General features: G+C 34.3%; 2 protein-coding genes across 2 annotated transcripts; one reads left to right on the top strand and one right to left on the bottom strand.

Moving 5' to 3' along the window:
- Nucleotides 1–1,882: 1,882 nt before the first annotated feature.
- Nucleotides 1,883–3,406, top strand: LOC111291035 (heat stress transcription factor B-2a-like). The gene is made up of 2 exons (XM_022882580.2): nucleotides 1,883–2,318; nucleotides 2,409–3,406. The coding sequence occupies exons 1-2, from the start codon at nucleotides 2,064–2,066 to the stop codon at nucleotides 3,129–3,131; spliced, it is 978 nt and encodes a 325-aa protein (XP_022738315.1). The 5' UTR covers nucleotides 1,883–2,063; the 3' UTR covers nucleotides 3,132–3,406.
- Nucleotides 3,407–7,771: 4,365 nt separating this feature from the next.
- EMS1 (Leucine-rich repeat transmembrane protein kinase) lies at nucleotides 7,772–12,303 on the bottom strand. The gene has a single exon (XM_022881564.2). The coding sequence runs from the start codon at nucleotides 11,721–11,723 to the stop codon at nucleotides 7,899–7,901; it is 3,825 nt and encodes a 1,274-aa protein (XP_022737299.2). The 5' UTR covers nucleotides 11,724–12,303; the 3' UTR covers nucleotides 7,772–7,898.
- Between the last annotated feature and the right edge of the window lie 11,099 nt (nucleotides 12,304–23,402).

Here is a 23,402-nt window from a genome sequence, read left to right as displayed (position 1 = left end):
ATCTGCTTACAAGTTTAGGAATCCACCGGAAATTCCAAAATCTGATAAACCCACACACTCAATTAGGGGATAAAAACAAAAGGTTGGTGTTGATATTAGTTTGCTAACGAACACATGACCTGATTAACAGTGCTTGATCTGAATAAAAGTGTGGTGATTTTGTTTGTGGGAAATTGAAAGGAAAAAAGATTTCGAAAGAGTGAAAGACGTTCTGTTTGAGAGTGGTTAAATCGAAGTTCTTTGTGAGTCAATTATGTGGAGTTGATTTGGTTATGCATGGGTATTGATGGTGTTGCATGAATCAGGCAAAGTTAAGATTGATTCGATTCGATTCTGTGTAGTTAGAATTTGTAAGCATGCGACATAAGAGTTTGAAAAAATACAAAGGCAAAATATTTCGTGTGTTTTAAGTCCTCAAGAACGTGAAATTTAGGTTTGTTTCAGGCTTGAAATTAGTATGTTATTTTATTTTTGTTGCTTTTACTATTTATAATCTTTATATTTAATAATAAATTATTATTTTTTCATTGGGATCGAATTATTTTAAATATTGTGTAACATTTAGTTTGTGTTGCTCTCATATAAAAAATACTTTTCTAGTTGAAATTACAACAATTGACCTTATCCAATAAGGAAAAAAGAGATTAAAGATAGTAAATAAGAAAAATGAATGAATTTATTTTTTCCTTTTGAATCCAATACTTTTAAAATATAGAAAATCACTCATTTAATTAAAATTAATAATTTTATTTATAATTTATCTTTAATATTTTTTTTCATCTTCATATCAAATACAAAGAAATAAGAAAAAAAAAACTTTTTTTCTCATTTTTTTACCTTCATTTCTCTTCCTTCTTATCAAATATAATAATATAAAATTAAGTCATTTTCTTACTTCTTATCAAATATAGTAGTATAACCTAAAGTCATACAACAATATTGAAAAACCAATTTAGCTTGAAAATTCAATGTTCAAAATGAGATATTATACATGAAAGAGTTAAAAGTCTAAATTGAAGTTTTTTTTTAGGGATTTTTGGTTTTTTGAATAAAGCATAAATGCACTTACAACGTCAAAATGCTGGCATAAAATCCAAATCAAAAGTTGAGTATTTAATTATTGCAAGATTAAATAAATAAAATATTCTTAATTATTCTAATAATTTAACATATAAAATAAAAAGAATTGGGCTTCAAATCATTGATATTTTTATGAATATTATTTAAATAGATTTGTTAGTTCGTATATTTATATAATATAAAATATTAAAAGTTTATGTATTTATATTATATTTTATATAAAAATTATGTGTTATAATTTATGTTAATATAAAAAATATTTTTTTTTTAATTTTTATCAATTCTATGCATTTTTTAAAGTTTAATTCATGTTATTCTTATATTTTTTTATATAATATTTATGTCATATCAATATATTATATTTTAAACTGTAAAATTTATTTTAAATATTGCAAAATTCTTGCTAGCCATAGATTTATATTAATTCAGCTAAACCTTACCAAAATTTGACAAATTTCATGCCTAAAAATTTCAATGAATTTCATAAAAGAAAAAAATCCACTTGAGCTGGAAACATTATAACATGATGCTTTAAGAGGATGCAGAGGAAGGGGGAAAATTAGAAAGAAAACGAATGAATGACAACAAAAGAAAAAGAAAAAACAAAAAAAAAAGTCAAGACACTAGCAAAAAAATTCAAAGATAAAAACAAAGAAAAAGAACTGGCAGCCACTCATGGACTGACACGTATAAAGAGCAGCATCGAACAGGAAGTTTCTGGACGAGACGTAACGTAGCTTCTCGTTCTTTCCTCTATCCTTCTTCTTATTTTCTAATGTTTCACTTGGCCTACGTTTTTCTCGCTTTCCTCTGCCATCTTCTATTTTCTCATTCTCCCTTATCTGTTTCCTCAACCCATAAAAACTGAACCTTCTAGAATTAACAATCAGATCCAAAGAAAACGAACGAACAAACCAGCAAAGTTTTCGTTATTGATTTTCAAAGCCTTCCACCTTCGTCGAGGAAAAGTTTTTGTTTCGTTGATGGCTCAGCCGCCAGTGGAGCAAAACGGAGAGGCGACAACGGGTGCGTCAGAATCGCAGAGGTCTGTTCCCACACCGTTTTTGACTAAAACTTATCAATTGGTAGATGATCACAGAATTGACGACGTGATTTCATGGAATGACGACGGATCTACTTTCATCGTCTGGAACACCACGGTTTTCGCTCGTGATTTGCTTCCTAAATATTTCAAACATAACAACTTCTCTAGTTTCGTTCGTCAACTCAATACTTATGTAAGCCAAAACAAGAGAATCTCTCAAGTTTCTAAGTTCTAAGCATCCAAATTTTCTTTATTTTTGTTGATTTTTTGTTAATTATTTTAGGGATTCAGAAAAGTGGTACCTGATCGATGGGAATTCTCTAACGATTTTTTCCTACGCGGTGAAAAGAGGCTTTTATGCGAAATCCAGCGTCGGAAGATCTCGTCGCCAACTGCGGCGACTATTACTGTGGCACCGGTGACAGCGACGGCTATTCCATTAGCTGCACCTATTATAACGACGTCGAATTCTGGAGACGAGCAATCTCCGGTCATTTCATCTACCTCATCGCCTTCCAGACAGGGCCAAACGGGAACCGTTACGGCCGAGCTCATGGAAGAAAACGAGAAATTGAGGAAAGAGAACTTGCAGCTTAACAAACAATTAGCGGAGATGAAGAGCTTGTGGAATAATATATTCAGCTTGATGTCAAATTACGCGAGTTCTCAGTCGGAGAGCAATTTCCCGGCGACGAAACCGTTGGACTTGTTGCCAGTCAAGCGGTTATTAGGCGAAGGAGAAGATGCGGTTGAGGAAGAGATGAGTCCGAGGTTATTCGGTGTACCAATTGGAGGAGGGGTGAAGCGCCTGAGGGAAGAAGGGGAAGGTGTAGCCGTTGAGGATGGGACGCAGTTACAGCTGCAGCAGCCTGGTTGGAGTGGTAATGAGATGATCAAAGCGGAGCCGTTGGATTGCCAGAACGTGGGGCGCAACGATGATCGTGGCAATCAAGACACGCCGTGGCTTCGGCACTTGCACCGGGCGAATCAGAGGGTTTGTAACTGATTCGGTTCGGTTTTTTAGGCAGTTTTTGGTTGGCTTTGGGTGGATGATGAGGGATGGGACTGGAATGTTCCCGTGCGAAGGAAAGGCACGTGCCGAAGGGGTCACGTGCTTTGTGAAACCTTTGAGAAGGGAGGACCACATTTCAAGAATTTTCTTCGCACGTTATTTCTTTTCTTTTGTATTTTTCAAGGGGCAAAAAACAAGAAGAAAAGGAACTCTTAATATTTTATTTGTCTATATGTCTATCTATAGAATGAAAATCTAACCATTTTCTACTGCCGATGAGAATGGAATATCCACGAGAGTAAAGAAAATAATCAAAACGTGTTGGGCGGAAATTAAATGTTGCTTTTAACTTTGGGTAATTAATAAGAAAATTTAATCATGTCAAAGCCATGTGCGTTTGTGAGACTTTTTAAGTGCCGTTCGCTCCTAATTTTGTTTCGTTGTTTAAGAACAACACACAATTCGGGAAGTTGACTAGAATTTTCGTGTGGCTTCTTTGAGAAGCTGTATGATACTAATTTAATTTAAAAAAAAAAAAAAGGCGATGGTCATTTGGTAAAATAGTTTGATTTTCTTTTGGTTTGTCTTGAATATTTTAAGTTATAAGAATATACCTTTTCATATATTTATTAGATTTTAAAGAAGTAAATTTACTTGGATCAATAAGAGAATTAAATATATTTAATGAAACATAAAAGTTCTTTAACTAAAAAAGAACTTTCTCTTTTGTTTTTATGGCTAGTAGAATTTTGAAATTTTACAATCAATGTAAAATATTTTTACCTATCTCATTATTTTTTATATAAATTTATTAAGTACAATGACGAACATTTTAAAATTCATGAGATAATTTTTTTTATATTATAAATATATACACATAAATATCATTATCTATGTTTCTCAACTCTCATAAATTGGGAGTATTAAAAGCATCAGGAAGTTGGAGATGAGAAATGGTAGTAGTAAAATTATAGAGTTATGCAGTAGGAGCTATGGCTACTCGTTAAACAAGAAGTCGTGCTCCATTGAGGAGAAGGATGTAGATGACGGGCGTGGGATCGGAGCCTTATCCACATTAAAAATTATTTTGCGGATTGTCATGATATACAGCTCGCATGCAGTGGATTTTTGGACTAGTTTCAAAAGCGTTAGGTAATGTTATATTTTATCAACACAAGCACATGGATTGCAACAGGGGGCGTTCATCTTCCTGCTTTGGCGTCTACAGATTTCTTTAGAAAGCCAGTATCTTATGGTTGGATATTCTTTTTCCTAGCTTTTTCATATTGACTCAGAGTGAGATTGATGGAGGGAGGGATAGCTGCAACTATTGACTGTTTGAACGAAATTGCCTAGATCTTGCCTCTGTGTTGTTCCAAGTCCAACCCTACTTAGTCTGATTTTGGATTTGTTTTCATTCACTATGGGCCATAATGTCGTGTGATGGATTCACTTTACATTAAAATTTCAGCTTACACCAACAAATAAGAAATCTGATTACCACATGCAGAATAGTAAAACCCTTCTTTCAAACTCAATCATTCAATTAAAGTGGGGACAATGATTTCCATAGCCTTCCAAAATATATCTATAAATTAAATAAAATAGTAGCCTAACATTTTACAGGAACGACTTTGGAGGCTACTCATATTCTGTTACTATTTATATGCTGCCACTATTTATATGAAACTGCGCATTATTGAAGTATTTGACTTAAAAGAAAAAAAAGAAAAAATCAAATTATTTTAAGCAAAGGAAAGCATGGAGTTCAGTTGCATGGCCTGGATTTGCAACAATGGAAAATCTGAAAGTCGACAGCATGAAATTGTGATCACAATTTTTGTGTTAATGATGTGAAGATACAAAAGGGCTTGCATTGCTCTGTTATTCTTAGCATGCTTCAGAGTTCAAAATTTTATTTAGGATCTATAATGATCTAACCAGTGATCAATCCTGCTTCTCCTATTCTATATGCAAAGTCAGAGCATGAAGATTAATGCTACAGAATTCTCAAGTTTCTACTTTATCTTCTAAATTAAGGATAAATACAAATTTATTACCGATTATTTCTATAACATATAATATTATATTATAATATATATAGAAATCTGATAAAATTTGTCATGCAGACGCTTAGTGAATAATTTCTTTAAATGACATATAAGATAATAATAATAATTAAAGATGATTATCTTTTTATTTATTTAAATATACAGATTTTTTTAAATATATATAATGATTTTTATATATTTTTAAATAAATTGTTACCAACAAATCTGTAAGTAATAATTAAATATTGTTTTCAACAAAATTTAATTTAAATATATTATCTTTTTAAATTTTAAATGAATTTCTTAATAATCTAGATAATATCTTTTTAAATTTAAAAATCTTAATAATATATGATATTTTAAAATAGATTTTCTAAGAATCTATATATATATATATATTATCCATTTGAATTTAAAAATCCCAAATGTAGTAATATATATATTTAGATTATTTTAGATTAATTAATTACATATATCCACCCAAATCCCAAATTTCTAATGAAATAAGAACACGAAACATTAACAAAATCAAAAAAATCAAAACTTTAAAACACCCATATTTTTAAAGAGAAATATAAATTTCAAATGTAAAATATATTATTTTTAAAATGGATTTATTAATCATCTAAATTTATATATTCTTTTAAATATAAAAAAATTAAAATGTACTCATCTATTATCTTTAAAATGGATTTCATGATTACTTCAAAAGAATGGATTTTCTGATAATTTAAATATATATCTTTTAAATTTGAAATTCTCAAATGTAGTTTTTATTTTTAGAGATTTCATAATAATCCTTTATTATTTGATTATTTTTAAATTCAAAAGGACAAAATATTACATATTAGAACAAATAATTTAACAAAACTTTTATAATCAATTATATTTCTCTATTTTTTTTTCTACCTTTATGTATGCTTCTTCATATTTTACGAAATATAAAGTTACAATTTACAAAAACATTTATTCTTTTCTTCTATATATGTTGATGACATGTTTCTTATATTTAACTTACAAATATGTGTATTAAATTTTCTTTTTCGATAATCACTTTAATTTCTAAAATAAATTTTATGTTTCATAATACTAAAAAAATGGTGATCGACAAATTTACTTACAAGCTTCGAGTGGTAGTACCATGTGCAATGATACTATATGCACCTATCTCATACAAAGAATGATTGGCTTTTTATAATATAGAAGAAGTTGGCTTTAATTATTAAAATTTTCAATTCTAGTTGGCTTGATTTTCTCATTCCTGTTGGTAAATTGTGTAGACTACTTGATTGTAAGCATATTTTTTGCACTTGCAAAATAAAGGAAATGCCATATTTGCTGCAGGATGTTATTATTGTAGGCTATGAAATAAAGTAAAACCTTTAGTATATTATTTAAATATTTAAAATCATTTATTTCTTTTAAATAAATAAAATTTATTTTAAAGTTATATAAATTTGTAGGTATTTGAAAATGATCGGCACAAGATGGAGATATATAAATTGAAGAAAGTTAATATGAAGCGGTAAAACTTTTAATTTTTATTTTAGTATTTTGTTGCTATACTCAATATTATTATTTATAAAATCTTTTGGATATTTTATTTTTCTTCAAATATTATCTTTTATATTTTAAAATTTTTTTAAATTTTTAATAAAAAAATTTAATTTTATAATGATTTGATATCCTAATTATATTATATGTATTTTACATATATTTTAAACATATAAATGATTAAATAGTGTTAATTTATGTGTCTGTACATATTTAAATAACTAAAGATAATCTGTGAAATGCACGGATAATAAATTAGTATGAAAGATTTTAACATGTAAAAATTTTTTTTTCGGCCAATAGATGCTTAAAATTGAATAAGGTAATCCTGTTAGCTGGTCGCAGACCAGGTCCTAGCTTATGGAAGAATGGGGAGAATAAGTGTGGATTCGGCTGCTTTAAGAAATTTTACTTGTGCACATGTAATCCCTAGTAGAGCTACTTGTTTCTAGTTCTGTGAGGAGCAAAAAAGATGATGCACTATGCAGGAAACACAGATAGTTACCATATCCATTTTGATATCTCATTTGTACTTTGGCCTGGAGAGAGCTAGCAGAGCACCAGGGAAATGTAAAAGCTGAATATAAACCATCTTCACTCTCCTCCAAGGTTTTGAGCCTTGAGGTTCATAGGTCCTTACATAATCCACTAAACCTTGACAACCGTTAAAAAGGACTCGGGAAAACTAGGCCTCAATTAGTCCAAGCTGGGTTGAAACTGAGGAGTAGAAACAAACAGCTGGGACATGCACTGACTGCAACTTACAGTTACACAGCGTGAACCGTCCCTGATATCTAGAAAGAATAGATACTCGGGAGCTTTAAAGCCCAAATAACAACTTTACACTAGACTTAAGAGTTTTGAACCACGAACAAAAATATTTTATCTAACTAGGAGTCAGGTTTTGTAGAATTGAACTGTAGTTGATTTTCTGCTTACATTGCAAGATATAGCCAAATCCTTGTTGCTAGGATCTTGATTTACAAAGAAGGCAGAAGTGAGTAACTATCAGATGTGGCAATTGAGAAGAGACAAAGCTAAAATATAATTAGATTAGCAACTGAAAATCTTACACCATAGAGATTCTAACATCTTTGTAAATACTTTACAAGATTATTAATAAAGACACCTGTTATATTTCCTAGCAGAAAGACAGTTACTCCTCCTTGATCCCTTTAAGGAGCTTCAGCACATGAAGCATGGTAGGTCTGTTAGCAGGATTTTCAGACAGGCAAACTTCAGCAATACTCAGCACTTGAAGCATCATCTGCTTTGAATCTGCATTCAGAACCATTGCATCTAAAACATCCGCAGCCTGACCCTTTTTGATCTTCTTTGTCACCCAGCCAACCAAATTCCCTCCTTCAATCTCCTTAAAATCAGGGCCTGTTGGCTCTTTCCCAGTCACCAATTCCAGCAGAATTACACCAAAGCTATAAACATCTCCCTTGGTAGTAGATCTACCACTCTGTCCATATTCTGGTGGAATGTAGCCAAATGTCCCTGCAATATCAGTACTAACATGAGTTTCACAAGCACTAATCAGTCTTGCCAGCCCAAAGTCTGCAACTTTTGGTTCAAAGTCTTCACTGAGTAAGATGTTGCTGGCTTTGATATCTCTATGAATGATATGAGGAATGAAACCATGGTGAAGAAAAGCTAGTCCCCGTGCAGCACCCATTGCAATTTTGAAGCGTTTGGACCAGTCAAGGACATCAAGAGCTCCACTGCGATTTCTCAACCAAAGATCCAAACTTCCATTAATCATGTATTCATAAACAAGAAGCTTCTCCTCACCCAAAGAACAGTATCCAAGCAATGGGACAAGATTTTGGTGCTTCACCTTACCCAAAGTTTCCATTTCAGCAATGAATTCTCGATGGCCCTGTGTTTTAGCCTGGCTTAGCTTCTTAACAGCAACAGTTTTTCCACTAGGCAACTTAGCTTTGTAAACAGTTCCGAAGCCTCCATCGCCAATTATATTCGTCTTGCAAAACTGGTTCGTGCCCTCAAGAATGTCACCGAGTGTTAACTTGAGGAGTGGCTGCTCGAACGTGGCAATGTTGATGCTCAATGGCTCCTTCGACCTGCTGCTACTTAATAAGTAGAGATTCTGGTCAATGAAACTATTGAGCTTACTTTCCTCAATATCTTCTGGATCACACTGCCGATTGCTCCTCATAATCCATCTCCGTAGAGCAAAGGCTAAAGTGAAAATGATAAAGACACTTCCAGCTACAACCCCAGCAAGGCCCCAAGCATTTAACAAAGAGGAGCTGTCAAAACGTCTGATCTGGCACTCTAAACCCATAATTCTCCCACACAGTTGACTGTTCCCATCAAGAAAACTTCTGGACAAGTTTTGGCAAATACCATTTCTGGGCACAGGTCCTTCCAACTGGTTTTCTGCCAAATTCAGGTGGAACAGACTGAACAACCCGCAAACTTTCTCTGGAATCTGTCCAGATAATCTGTTTTCAGATGCATCAAAATACCCTAGGAGCATTAAGTTACCAATTTCTGAAGGAATCTCACCAGTAAACTTATTCCCATGAAGATCTAAGTAAGTCAAATAAGACAAATTGCCCAAAGATTGTGGTAAGTTTCCATCAAAAAGGTTATTACTCAAATTCATGTCTTCAATCTTCCAAGACAGGGAATTCGAGAACAGACTACCTACCCCACCAGAGAGCCTATTCTGCTGAACATAAAGACCCACCAGGTTAAGCATCTGGGACAATGAAGAAGGTAGCTCACCAGCAAGATCATTATGGCTTAAATCCAAGTGAGTAAGCTCTTTCAAGTTACCAAAACTTGCAGGAACTACACCAGATAACTCATTGATGGTCAAATTTAGCTTTACCAGACTACCGACACGTCCTAAGCTTCCAGGGATGGTTCCTGTAAGCTGGTTATTCCCCAAATACAAGCCCTGAAGCTTGAGAGAGTCACCAAATTCTACAGGAATTGAACCAGTTAGCAAATTTCCAGACAAATCCAAAGTTGTAAGATTTGTTAAACGAGAAAGTGATCCTGGAATCTTGCCAGTAAGCATATTGTTGTTGAGAAGAAGATCCACCACCACCACACACTTTCCCAATTCTTCAGGTATTGTACCAGTCAATCTATTGTTTGACAAATCAAATACTCCATGATGTTGAACAAAGCTCAGATCAGGCATATTAGCCTGACGAAAATATAAAGATGGTTTCGAAGGGATTGAACCTGATAGATTATTGTGAGAAAGAACCAAGCATTGCAGCTGTTCCAGGCCTGCAAGTTCTATAGGGATTGATCCACTGAAATTGTTGTTTCCAAGATCAATTGTGGTTAGCCCCTTGCAGTCTCCAATTTCAACTGGTATATATCCTTCTAAGGAATTTGAGTTCAAGTTAAGCACAGAAAGCGCAGTGAGATTGCCAATCTCCTTAGGTATACTGCCCTTCAAACGATTGTTACTAAGAACAAGCGTCTCCAATGTAACAGCATTACCAATTTCAACTGGCAGAGAACCTTCTAGCATATTATTTCCAGCAGAAAACTCCATCAAGTTTTTTGAACTCCACAAACTCAAAGGAATGCTACCAGTGAAATTGTTGGAATCAAGGTCAATAACCATCAATGGAAGCTCTGAAAGATACTCCGGTAATGAACCATTGATGTGATTATTAACCAAAACCAACTGAGTAAGATTTCTACACCTGACAAACACATTTTCAATGGTCCCAGAAAGGTTATTACCATCAAGATCAATCTCCAAAAGAGATTCTGCATTACATAACTCTCTTGGTATCCAACCCGACAACATGTTATTGCTCAAACTAAGGTGCTTCAGCTTTGAACAATTCCCAATCTCAGGTGGGATGTTACCTGAAAAGCGGTTGCTTGAAAGCAGCAAGGACTCCACCTGGTTCCATTTCCCCAGCCAAGGCGGCAATGGCCCCGATAACTGATTCTTTTCAGCAGAAAACGTCAGCATAGGCAAGTTTGAAAGCTCCTCAGGCAAGGACCCGGATAATGAATTGAAGGACAGCATCAACATCATCAAATTCTGGCTGTTTCCAAGCTCTGCTGGTACTGAACCATTAAGCTCAGAGTAAACAAGGTTCAATATACTCAAATTTTGTAACTTCCCTATAGACTTTGGAATGGAACATTTCAATGGATTATAAGAAAGGTCAAGCTTGGTGAGCAATTTTAGATTGGATAGTTCTTCAGGTAAAGGCCCTGTTATCAAACAAGAGGGTGAAAAGAAGTTTTCAAGCAGTGAAAGTTTACCAATTTCAGGTGGTAACTTCCCAGTGAATTGGTTAATGCCAATGTAAAGAGCGGTCAGGTTTTTAAGGTCACCAATTTCTGGTGGGATATTACCAGAGAATGAATTGTTAGAAATGTCTAGAGAGGTTAAAGATTGAAGGTTTTTGAAGAGAGTTGAAGGGAGAGAACCTGAAAGGAAATTGTTAGCCAGGTCCAAGAACTCTAGCTGAGTCAACTCTCCCAACTGAGCCGGTACCGTGCCACCGAGTGCATTGGTGGAAAGTTCTAGCGTACGAAGAGCTTTCAGGTTGCCCAGCTCAGGAGGGATTTTTCCGGTGAAGAAATTGGACCCGAGTTTGAGGGTCTCGAGCCTAGTCAACTCAGCCAACCCAGTCGGTATTTGGCCAAAGAAAAAGTTGGAGGACAAGTCCAGAACAGTGAGGCTTGAGAGGGAGGAAAGAGATGGAGAGAGAGGACCTTTCAAGGACCGAGATGGAAGAGCGATTGTTGTGACTCGACCATGTTGGCATGCGACACCATCCCATTTGCAGTAATGGATTTTTTGGTTCCATGAGGAAAGGAGATGACGGTTTTGAAGCTCTGTTATGAAGGAAATGAGTACTTCCCTATCCGGGTTTCGCTCTTCTTTCTCTCTAATGGCGCCTGATATCGATAACAACAAATGGAAAAAACAGAGGAACTGAAATAAAAGCTTAAACTCCATAGCCAAAGAAAAAGGCAGAAAACTTCCTAAACAAAAAACGATATTTACACTGTAAGAATAAAAACTTCGATAATCAAAGTTGATAAGAGAAAGAGAGGGATATTAATAAAACAGAGAATGGAAAAAAAAAAAATGGAAGCCTGATAGAGCAGAGAGAGTGAGAAGGGTTTTGCTAAAGAAGAAGTCGTGTGTCAGAGACTACGGCCAACGTAGCTCACGTGACTTCTTGAGCTTTTGTAACGGCATTTCTCAATTCTGTTTTCGATTTTTTTTGTGTGTTTTTTTTCAAAGAAATCGCTGGCTACAGGAGTCTGATTACTAGTGTTAGGACTGTATCTATGGTTTGGAATTATTATATGTTGGACCAAAAACCTTTGATTTGTTTAATTGTATATCAAAGAAAAAGACCTATAAAGGGCCCCTACTTCAGAGAATCCGGCTTTGTCTCTTCCATTCTCTCGCCCTTTTTCTTTTCTGCTTTTGCTTTTTGTTTCTCGTTTTCTTCCATTTGTGTTACCTTTTTCTTTGATAAATTCGCCACACTATGGATGATTGTGGTTTAATGAGTAAAAGATAAGATACCCTTTGTTTATTTTTGTGGAGAATCAGGGTTAGATACGTTTCTAGCTTAGAAATGTTAATCACTCCCCTGTTCATTCAAGCTCTCCATAATCCCTAAATTTTTTAAGCTTAAGAAGGGAAAAGAGTGTGTTTATCATTAACAGCTGCTTTTTTTTTTTTTAATACAAAGGGATGGAAAAGGAACCATTTAAAGAGCTTTTGAAAGAATCCTTGTTGGTTTAGCATTAAAATTTGAAGGCTTTTTCGGTTGGCAAAGTCGTCCATGTCCCCCAAATTTTGCTTATTCAGAGCAGCGCTGTTGTACTCTACATTTTTCTGCCATTTTTGATCCTCAAAGATTTGGGAAGATGATTGTAAATCTGAAAAAAAAAATGGTGGAAAACAGAAATAAGGTGAAAAGGTTAATATGTACTTTATGAATAAAGGTTTCCAAACGTGAATTATGTGTCCAGCACCCTGATATACAGTCAGAAGAGAATAATAAAGAAGAAAACGGCTTTTTACCTAATCTGAACCCAAAAAAAGAAAAACCAGGACTAAACTGAAGAGGTGAAGATTGAAGTGCATGCATTGGGAACAAGAAAACCATTGATTCAATTAATTGGCAGATAGAAATCACATTAAAATGGTATAAATACAGGTAATTTGAAAGGTTCACCTTTATGTTTGCCTTTGATATTTCAAAAATTTCAAGTGCAGCCGAAGAAAATGAAATATGATTCATGCTTTTGTATTATTGGTCATGCGGTTAGTAGATTAGACTTTGGAGGCAGAGTGGTCCTTTAAGATTATGGACCCCTACATGAGTTCTTTTGGTTCAGTCAGTCCAAGATGCTGATTTGGATCCGGAGCATTATTCCACTTGACCAGATTGCCCCTTGAAAGGGACAATACTTGTTCAATGCCCCGAGATTGCCCCTTTGATGGCATAGACATTTTACAGCAGGATAGTATATTGTTGGGATCTGCAATAGCATAGGGGCTCTCTCATGCAGAGAACGGCCCCTAACAAGGGATTGTTGGTACCCTGTAGGGGTGTCAAGGGAATTTGACTACTGTTTTAACTTGTTTGTAAGGAGAAGAGATACGATGAGACTGGAGACTAACAAAGAGAAATGTCCCTTCACAGGAAGCAAACCCAGAATGGAATTTTGATGTACTGTTTCACCTGCAATTGCATTGATTCATTCTTGGAATTTTATTTATTTTAAGTTTTCAACCCAATGAACCAAAACGGAAAACCACTAGGGAAAAAACAAGGACACGCCATCATCCGTGCCATTTTGCTTCACTCCTTTACAACTTCTCCATAAATATGGTGGCCAAAAAAGAAAGGGCATGGATACTTAAGTTTCTTATTAACCAAGTAGTGGAGTAGCAGTGTCTTTCTTTGAGGTCTTACAATTAATTAATGTGTTACTTATGTAAAGCAACTAATACTCCTATTATCACCCACCCAGGCGTGGTCCATTGTCAAGAACGAGTTTGGGAGTGCATTGCATCCAGGTTGTTTCTCCTCTTAGCATTTCACTTTAAATTATGGAAGAATAATTCAGCAAATTTCAACTACCTTGAAACCCACATTTGAGTTGCCGGTGTTATACTTGATGAGACAATTAATGAAAGTTACTTTTGTACTTGTAAGTGCTCAAAGTTGAAAAGAGCACTAAACTCTTAGGTTAAATCACACAAACATCGTGAATCGGCAACAAAAACCATTCGACTTGTATAGCGAACTTATATTCAAATATAGATCATGAATTAGACCTTTCGCAGTGCACTCTTGTCCATATTTCAGTTCCACTTGACGATCGTTAAAATGGTGGATTCATCACCAAAGATGGAACTAACTGGATTTCTTTCCTTGCCAGCTGGAGCTAGGTTCTTCAAAACCGGCCGATGTTAGATTCTTAATCTTTGATTATTTATTTCCAAAAAAGAAAAAAGAAAAAGCAGTTAAGCATAAAAGACTTCCTTTTAAAGTATTATTATTGAGTAATCTTTATATTGGGATGCTTGTGTTTGGGGAGAATTATTTTGTGAATTAATCAAAGAACAATAGTAAGCTATTACATAGAGACAATCATAGTCCTATTGCCAACTGTAATCGTTTCTTCTTCCATCCAAAACGAAGTAGTAGCAATACTAGTGGCAAAAAAGTAACAAGCATGGACGGCAAGATTCTAACTTTTTATGATGGATTCTAACAACTAGCTTTAGGCAATAGAGACAATGAACATGTGTTCGAGATTTATCAACAAAACGTGAAATTAAAATATTTAAAAAGCTATCACTTTTATTTGGTGGATTCTAACTGCAATTTATTAAAGTGTAAAGAGGGTCACAGTGTGTGTGTTTGATTAAACCTAAGCAGCGTTGAGAGTACTAAAGAAAAATAATCATGAAGCTAATTTAGTATAAGTAATGAAAGCTGCAAAGTTTTGAAATTATTGGCTGATGTTCCAGCTTACTTTTTTCAAAACTGGGAGAAACCAACTACTGGGCACTGGGCAATAGCCCTTGTTTCAACACATGGAGGCAGATTCTACATTTTGATGGTATCATCACTGCTTCTCAGAACTGAAATCAGAGCTGCAGATATACATCAGCATACCATGTGCCACTAGCTAGGCAGGCTAGCTAGAACAATTACTATTTCTTTTTTTTTTTCAGAATTGAGATTAAAAAAAAAGAACTCCTCCATTTTTAAGTTATCATAAGGATTGAAAAGAATGAGATTAGATTCTTTCTGTAATTAACTAACAGGTTTCATCTGGAAATGTTGAATGGGAAGGTCATGTTTCAGTTTTAGAATGAGAAGTTTAAGTCAATCCCCATCAATTGCATTGCATGCGTCAGCATATCAGCTGGCTAAACTCGTTTTGCTTAAGAAGAGAAACAAAGCATTAACTGAAGAGGGGTTGGTTTGGCATTAGCTCAATGCGTGCACGCCTTGACAGAGCAATAAAAGTGGGGAAGAAATTTAAAGCGTTTTTGCCGATGGGAGCATTATCTTTTCTTTTACCTATCTCTTTTACGAAAAATAAGTTCCAGAAATGGAAGATTGAGATGGACTGTGACATGACTTTGCTTGTCCAAGGCCAACTGAACTAAATTTAACAACTCGCTGCTCACTCTTTGAGGATTTGTATTCTTTAGCTGCAACAGGTAAGCGAGTAACTGGTAGTAGAAAATGATACAAAAGAAAGAGACAGAGAGATTCTTGTTCTGTCCTGGGCTTTTCTCTGGAGATGTTGGATTGATGGATTCCAAACTTTAGTGACATTGTCTCCATCTTTCTTAATTATTGTTGCTTCAAACCGCTAGCTGTATTTGTCGGTTTTGGCCCACGACTCTATGCCTTAAAAGAAGCAATATTGCAATTCCTCCTCCCTCCCCTCTTAGCTTCGTGTTTGGTCTCTCTACTCTCTACTAATCTTGCAAATTCGGGTCAATTAACTTATTTGGGATAAAATGCATAAATGCTTACTTCATGTTAATCATTCCATTACTAAATTTTTTTTCCTCCAACATTTTTCTTACCAATTTTTTAATATACATGACTAGCTAATCATTAAATCATATGCTATAACATAGTAGTAATAGATTTTGGTCTAAAACCTAATCCGAATATATAATATTGTGCGAAATTCCAAAGTTGCTTTGAATTTTGTTTACCCCGCTTTTTCGAGTGAAAGCGAAGTTGGTTAGAGACAATATTTATGTGGTCATAATTTGTGGGATGGTAATGGGTTGATGACCTATCTTCAACCTTGACTAGTTCCCATCAAATTTACCCCTTTTTAATTAAAAAAAGAAAAGAAAAGCAAAGGTAGAGCATGCAACAAAAGGAGAAGTAAAAGAAGCAATATGATTCTTAATAACATGTTACCTGATAATAGTTGAAGTTGAGTCAGATGTTTCATGTAAAATGTATGTATATGAATATGATAATACAAAAAGAGTCGACAGGTTTTGTGCTGCCCGTCCAAATTAAGTTTCAAGCCAACCACCAAAGCTGCAGAAACTTAATTCATCACCATACATACTAATGTCCAAGTGTCTAAGCTCAACTTTAGTGTTATTTTTGTAGTTGTAACAACTACTTTTAATAATTTGATTCTAATCAAATAACATGGTAAAGATGCATTTGTTTTGTTCCATTTTGCCTTGGCAACCATCAGATGAAATGATTGAAAATTTTTTCGCTCTAAATGCTTTTCAGGCAAGCTTGGTGGTTTTTGCAACAAGTGGTTGTTTGTTTTATGAACTTGTTGGAAGTTGGGTTTGTTTCATGAATCTTTGTCATTGTTATCTTCCGAGAAAACAAAGGAAAAAAGATTTTATCCATTTTTGGTAGATAGATACATATAGTTATAGTCCCTTGTTTTATCAAGATTTATTTCCACAACGGTTTCGCCTCCCTAATGGATTGCCCAACTCAGCAGTCAGCATTATGCTGAGATCAAGACATTAATTTAATTAATGGTCATTCATTCAACAGGTTTTGATTGAATGCAATAAATGTTTTTGATTGATAGAATTCACCATAATCAACATACATCTTTTGATTAATTTCTCGCTTGACCCTGTGCCCTAGAACTATAGAAGAAATTTCGACGTACTTTTGTAATGAGCAATTGTTGGATGCCTGGATGGTTGAATCAATTTTAAAGCATATTCAGAATGATGATCTGATCCTCTGGGAGCTATTCTGGTGGTTTTCCTGAGGTCAGGCCCAACGAGACCTGAAGCAGCCCTGATGTTTTCCAGGCTAGACTTTCTTTTATTTTTGTTCACAGGCCGACGAAAAATATGGGATTGAGTTGAGACCCGATAAATCTACAGGCCTAGGAATAAAAAAGTGAAGCCCAATTTGACCAAAAATTAAATAGTAAGACAGCTTATTGGGTTGGGCTAAGAGTTTAGTTCTATAGAACTTTTCCAGTGGTTTGTCTTTCAGTATACTATTAGCGGGGAGGAGGCAATAGAAGGTAATAGGTCTAAATTGGCCCAATACATATTTTTTCGTAATGAATCAAGAAACATACTACACTGTGGTCCCAAATCCGAATAAAACGAGAAGGGGTGTAATTGGTTGACGGTCAACGTCAAATAATCAAATCATGATTAAGATAAAACCAAGAATAAAAAAATTCGAGAAAATTAGGGATAATTCAGATTAAAAAGGATGAGGAAGTGTCATTTGAAATAGTTGGATATATGAAACATAAGTAGATTTGTGCATCAATTAAGATAAATAAATTTTTAAATTTAAAAGAGATCAAAATTTAATAAATTATAAAAGATGTGAATGCATATAATAAAAAATGATACAAAAATTTAAAAAATAAATAAAAATATTATTTTAAAAAAAAAATTACATAAAATATTTTAAAATTATGACTTAACATGAAATTTTTTCTTACCTTCCATATAATCCACTTCATGATAAAAGAATTAATTACTTTATTTGTTGTAAGAAAGTTCCATTACATGCTACAAAACACAAAAACATAAGAAAGCTCCATTACATACTACAAAACACAAAAACATAGCTAGTACAAGATCAAGTTCCTTTATTTGTTGTAAGAAAGTTCCATTACAAACTACAAAACACAAAAACATAGCTAGTACATGATTAAGAGTAGCATATGAGTAATTGAAACCGTCTTAGCTCTAAGCGTATCGTTTAATCCGAGGCTCGTCGGCAAAACAAAATGCTCGTCAATAATTGAATGGTGCAGAAATTTTACAGTAGAAATAGAACAAAAGGTAGGATGGGACTAAAAGAGTTTTACTTTCTAGGGAACTACAACGCTTCACGGCCTATAATTGGCCATCTTTTCTTGACCCTGTAGTTGCTTTAAAGCTTCAATGAATCTCCAGACTACTTACAGGGCAGCATTTGGATCTTCTGCAACAGCTCTAGAAGTTTAAAACTAGTAGGAACCAGGAACCTGCTGTTGGGATTTGCCTTGAATCTCAGAATCCCACATCGAAAGTTAAGTAAGTTTGAATTTGTCTTGTATCCCACATCGGGAGTTTGGTAAAGGTATAAAGGGTTTCACCCTTATAAATAAGATGTTTTGGTTTTAGTTTAGTAACCCCAAAGAGTTAGACACCAAGAGAATAGCTAAGTGAGTAGGCTATTAAAGGGTGTAATTGGGTTTTGGGTTAAGTTTTGAGTAAGGAATTTTAGGAGACTTTTCTCATTCTAAAAGTCTCACAATTGTAAAGATTTATTTGATAGTGGATTAGATTTGGAGTAGGCCATTTTGAGTTGGGCTGAACCAAATATATTTGTGTTTTTTTATTCTTAATTTGAGCTTGTTATTTTGTGTGTGGTTGCTGCGCGTGGGTGTTGTTTTTTCTCAACAAGTGGTATCAGAGCGAGGTTCGAGATTCGTGGGTCCAAGAGATCGTGAAGCAGTGTTTGAAGATGTCTGAAGAAGGTATGTCTGGTATGTCTATGCCTAAGTTTGAGATTCCGTTATTTGATGGAAAGAGTAATTTTATGTTATGGTAAAGTACGATTCAAGATCTATTAGTACAACAAGGGTTGGATCAAGCATTAGAGAGTAGTAAGCCTGAGGGAATGTTTGATGCTAATTGGAATAGGATTCAAAAGAAAGCCGTTAGTACTATTAGATTGGCGCTAGCTCCAGAGGTAAAATACAGTGTGTTGACTGAGAGTACTCCGAAGAGTTTGTGGGATAAGCTTGAAGGTATTTATGCTTCGAAGTCGTTGACTAATAGATTATGTTTGAAGATGGATCTGTATTCTCTGAAGATGGAAGAAGGTATGAGTCTTCATAATCACTTGAATGAGTTTAATAAATTGGTTTCTCAATTGTTAGCGATTTCTGTTGATGAGTTAAAAGATGAAGAGAAGGCTTTAATTTTGTTGTCATCTTTGCCCAAGTCTTATAGGCCTTTAGTTCAGACTGTGTTGGTAGACAGGTCTACTTTGAAGTTGGATGATGTGACTGCCCTGTTGCGTGAGAATGAAAGGTTTATGGGAGCTCAGAACTCATCACCTGGAGGGAGTACACTAGCTGTAGAGGGTTTTGATCGAGGGAGGACTCAAAAGAGGATTGATGGATCGAGATGGAGATCCAAGTCAAGAGACAGAGATTACAGTGATGTAGAATGTTATTATTGTGGTGAGAAGGGACATATCCAAGTGCGCTGCAGGAAGCTGAGAAGGGATATGGCTGATTTCAAAAGGGCGAATGATGAGAAGAAATCAGATGAAGAAAAGAGTGATACTGCTGCTGTCGTGTCTGATGATGATGATGTTGTTTTGACAACTTGTGTAGATGAGACCCAGACTTTGAAAAGTGATAAAAGTTGGGTTTTAGATTCAGCTGCTACAGTTCATGTTTGCAATGATAGAAGCTGCTTTGTGGAGTTGAATGAGAATGAAAAGTATGGGGATATTGTGGTTGCTAACAAAGAAAAGGTGCGGATTCAAGGCATTGGGAGTGTTCGCCTTAGATCTCACAATGGTGTTATTAGGACACTTCGTCATGTAAGGTATGTACCAAATTGTCACTACAATTTGATTGCTTTAGGTGAGTTATCTTCTCGGGGATACACATTTTATGGTAGTAATGATTGGTTGAAAGTGTATAAGAATGATAGTGTGATTCTACAAGGGAATATGGTCAATCACTTGTACATGTTTGATGGAGGCTCAGTTGCTGGAATGCCTGTGATGAAAAAAAAGAAGAAAGGTAAGCATGTTAGCTTTGCAGATACTGTTGAAGTGTTTGGAGATTCAAGTCAAGGGAGGATTTGTTGGGATTTGCCTTGAATCTCAGAATCCCACATCGAAAGTTAAGTAAGTTTGAATTTGTCTTGTATCCCACATCGGGAGTTTGGTAAAGGTATAAAGGGTTTCACCCTTATAAATAAGATGTTTTGGTTTTAGTTTAGTAACCCCAAAGAGTTAGACACCAAGAGAATAGCTAAGTGAGTAGGCTATTAAAGGGTGTAATTGGGTTTTGGGTTAAGTTTTGAGTAAGGAATTTTAGGAGACTTTTCTCATTCTAAAAGTCTCACAATTGTAAAGATTTATTTGATAGTGGATTAGATTTGGAGTAGGCCATTTTGAGTTGGGCTGAACCAAATATATTTGTGTTTTTTTATTCTTAATTTGAGCTTGTTATTTTGTGTGTGATTGCTGCGCGTGGGTGTTGTTTTTTCTCAACACCTGCTTCTGTCTGTACATAATGGTATGGTGAACCTTAACTCAGGTGGCCAGTTTCTGACATAAAATATTTTCCTGAACTGATTCAAGTATAAAGGTGTCAGCACTCACCACCATCATAATAACTCAGCACATGGTTTGGTCAACTAGCATCAGCCAATAACAATTACCGACAACAAATCGGTCGCGGAAAAGTGCAACTTTATTAAAATTGATCCAGTTCCATCTTAAAAAAGAGATAAACGGTCACTAGCTAGGAAATACTCATCGGCAAGGACTTCTTCTTGAACCATAACTTCCAATTAGCCTAGTCCCTAAGCATAGTCGTACAAAGTGCTTTGTCAGGATAAATGTGAATGTGATAGACTGATAGGTTCCAGCTTAAAACTTTCACTTCCAACTCCCAACTTCCAAAGGCTGCCGCTGCGATGCTGGCAAAAAATAGAAGGAGAAGTTCCTGCAGCCAGCGTCCAGGCTCTAGTAGGTAGATGATGACCGGACACGTGGCTAATTTGATTAAAACATGGAGCTTCTAGAGGTATGGGTGGAAAACTACGTGTCAAAAGCTGAGACCGACAACTAAAGAAGCAAATTTTGACTGGATTTATGCTGATGGTCGAGGAAGCAAGTAATGTCAGTCAAACAATACGGGAAGCAAAAACTTTCTAGGGTTGAATCTCTGTTAGACAAAAATTATTCTTTGAAATCCCAGTACGTGTCGAATTTAGAGGTTTATTCTGACAATTGAACATTAGATAAGTGGCAGCTCTCCGCTTCAAATTCCTTCGGCCTATCTTTTGGTTCATTAAACTAAAACTGTCGTTAATTTCAAATGGGTCCATATAATTATAAAAGCACGTATCATAATGAATAATGAAAGAAAGAGAAAGAGAAAGTTACAGTGAAAGTGAAAGTGAGACCCACACATTCCAAAATCTGGTGCAAATATTAACCATTGGTTAAGCAAAGCAAAAGACTGGTATGCAGTTGGCTGCCAATGATTTGCTCGCGTACAGCTGGACTTCTTAAATAGTTTTTCCTTTTCTTCATCTGTGAATCTTATTCATTATCAATTTCAAAAGGAATAAAGGTCATAGACCTTTATATTTAATGGAACTTTCAAAAGTTGGTTAGTGCTGTGGCCTGTTAACTAAGAAGCGTGTTGCAATATTGTGAAAAGATGAAACTTATGATGTCCTAGCTGGTTTATAATTCTGCTCTGAAAAAAGTCATCGACCAACTTTAAGCTAAATTATTACACACACACACACACACATATATAGATATATAAATTTAGCAAATGGTTCAAGTTCAGCAGCTAATTTGTTTAAGTTCTTATGGTTTGCTCTGCTTTGCAACTAATAGCCAAAATAAGATGGTACTTGTACTTCCAGGTATATACTTGGAACTTTTTGTGTGTAAAAAAGCCATGGTGAGCTCGTTCCTTCTATGACTTAGGCCCCCCAATAAATAGAGAGTTTGTGATGTTGAGCATCCTAATTAATTTTATATATTTCCAACCTACTTCTTACTCTAAGTAGATAAAGCTGCAAAGCTTTCTCCAGATACTTAATCAATCAATCATTTAACCACTCGTGCTTTAATAAGATGAAAAGGACTTGGGTGATCGTTAATGTTAAAGAAAACTAGAGCAAATCAAGGGATCCAAAAATGTGATCTGCAATATATAAACCATTTTACCAAATGTGATGACAGGGTCCAAATACCATTTGCCTCCCTTTATAAATTATGGTGATTTGTATTTAATAACTACATTAGTTTAATAATACTTTAAAAATTTTAAATGGTGGTGATTTAAAATTACTTAGATGATAAAATTATTGTCTTGAAAAATAATCTAATTCCTAACTTATAAAATGAAAAAAATTTATCATCATTAAAAAATAATTTTAATATTATTTTTTGACTATTTTATCTTTACGAAAATTATAATTAACATTATCTCAAAAAGTTAACTATTAAAAATTTTAAAAAACTGGTTTTTGTAATCATTTATTCTAAACAAAAGTTTTATGTTATAATTTTATAACGATAAGAATAAAGATAATAAATTTATTTAATAATTTTAAAAAATATTTTTATTAAAATTGATTTATATTTTATAGTTTTTTATAAAATAATGTTTAACTATTTTCTAAATTATTGATTTAATAAGTATTAAATATTTTATTTTTTTAGAAAATTATTTTAGATATTTTGTATTAGATGATTTATTTTTTTATATAATACTAAATACAATTATTTAAAATCATTAGTAATTTATAATATTATATCAAATAAAATAATCTAAGATCATGATGATCAAATCACATTGATGATTTTACTATTATGATAATTAAATCACCACAATAATTTTGAAAATAATACCAAAAGTTATCTAAACGTTTTAAGTTTGTTGGGAAGATTTTTTCGGGGGATTTCTACTCTCTAATTAGAGAAAGCATGCTTATGGAGTGAAGCACCTTAAAAGCTGAAGTCCTATTTATCGGAAGATATTATATTAAAGTGGAAAAAGTTATATTCTTCATTCTTAATGAACCTAATATGCCAAATACGTGTTAGATTCCATACAGATATATATGTTATGAATTAAACTTTTGTGAGGGGATCTCTAACAGGCAATCCCATCTTCCGGTGGCTTCCCTTCATATTTTTGTAAAGAAAAAGACAATTTTAAGAAGCTTGACACATGTCTTTTCTGGAAATTGACTTCTTTTTTTGTTATGGCATGCTGAAGCATTTTCGAATCCTTGAGCTTCAAACCCAAGCTCCCTTCGGGTCCCTTTCTCTCTTCTATCTATATAAGCTCTCATTTTCTTCCAAATCCATTGCATCAAAGCAGCTTCAAAGCATACATAATT

Source organism: Durio zibethinus, chromosome 11 (genome assembly GCF_047325235.1).
Source record: "Durio zibethinus cultivar Kanyao isolate XHJ-2024 chromosome 11, ASM4732523v1, whole genome shotgun sequence".
Taxonomy (NCBI): domain Eukaryota; kingdom Viridiplantae; phylum Streptophyta; class Magnoliopsida; order Malvales; family Malvaceae; genus Durio; species Durio zibethinus.
The sequence above is the reverse complement of the archived record's forward strand: the minus strand, read 5'-3'. Positions and strand labels throughout refer to the sequence as shown.

Excerpts from the sequence above, each read along its gene's own strand:
- LOC111291035 (XM_022882580.2), top strand. The coding sequence starts at position 2,064 with ATGGCTCAGCCGCCAGTGGAGCAAAACGGAGAGGCGACAACGGGTGCG. Across the intron at positions 2,319-2,408 it reads TTCGTCAACTCAATACTTAT|GGATTCAGAAAAGTGGTACC; the intron begins GTAAGCCAAAAC and ends TAATTATTTTAG.
- EMS1 (XM_022881564.2), bottom strand. The coding sequence starts at position 11,723 with ATGGAGTTTAAGCTTTTATTTCAGTTCCTCTGTTTTTTCCATTTGTTG.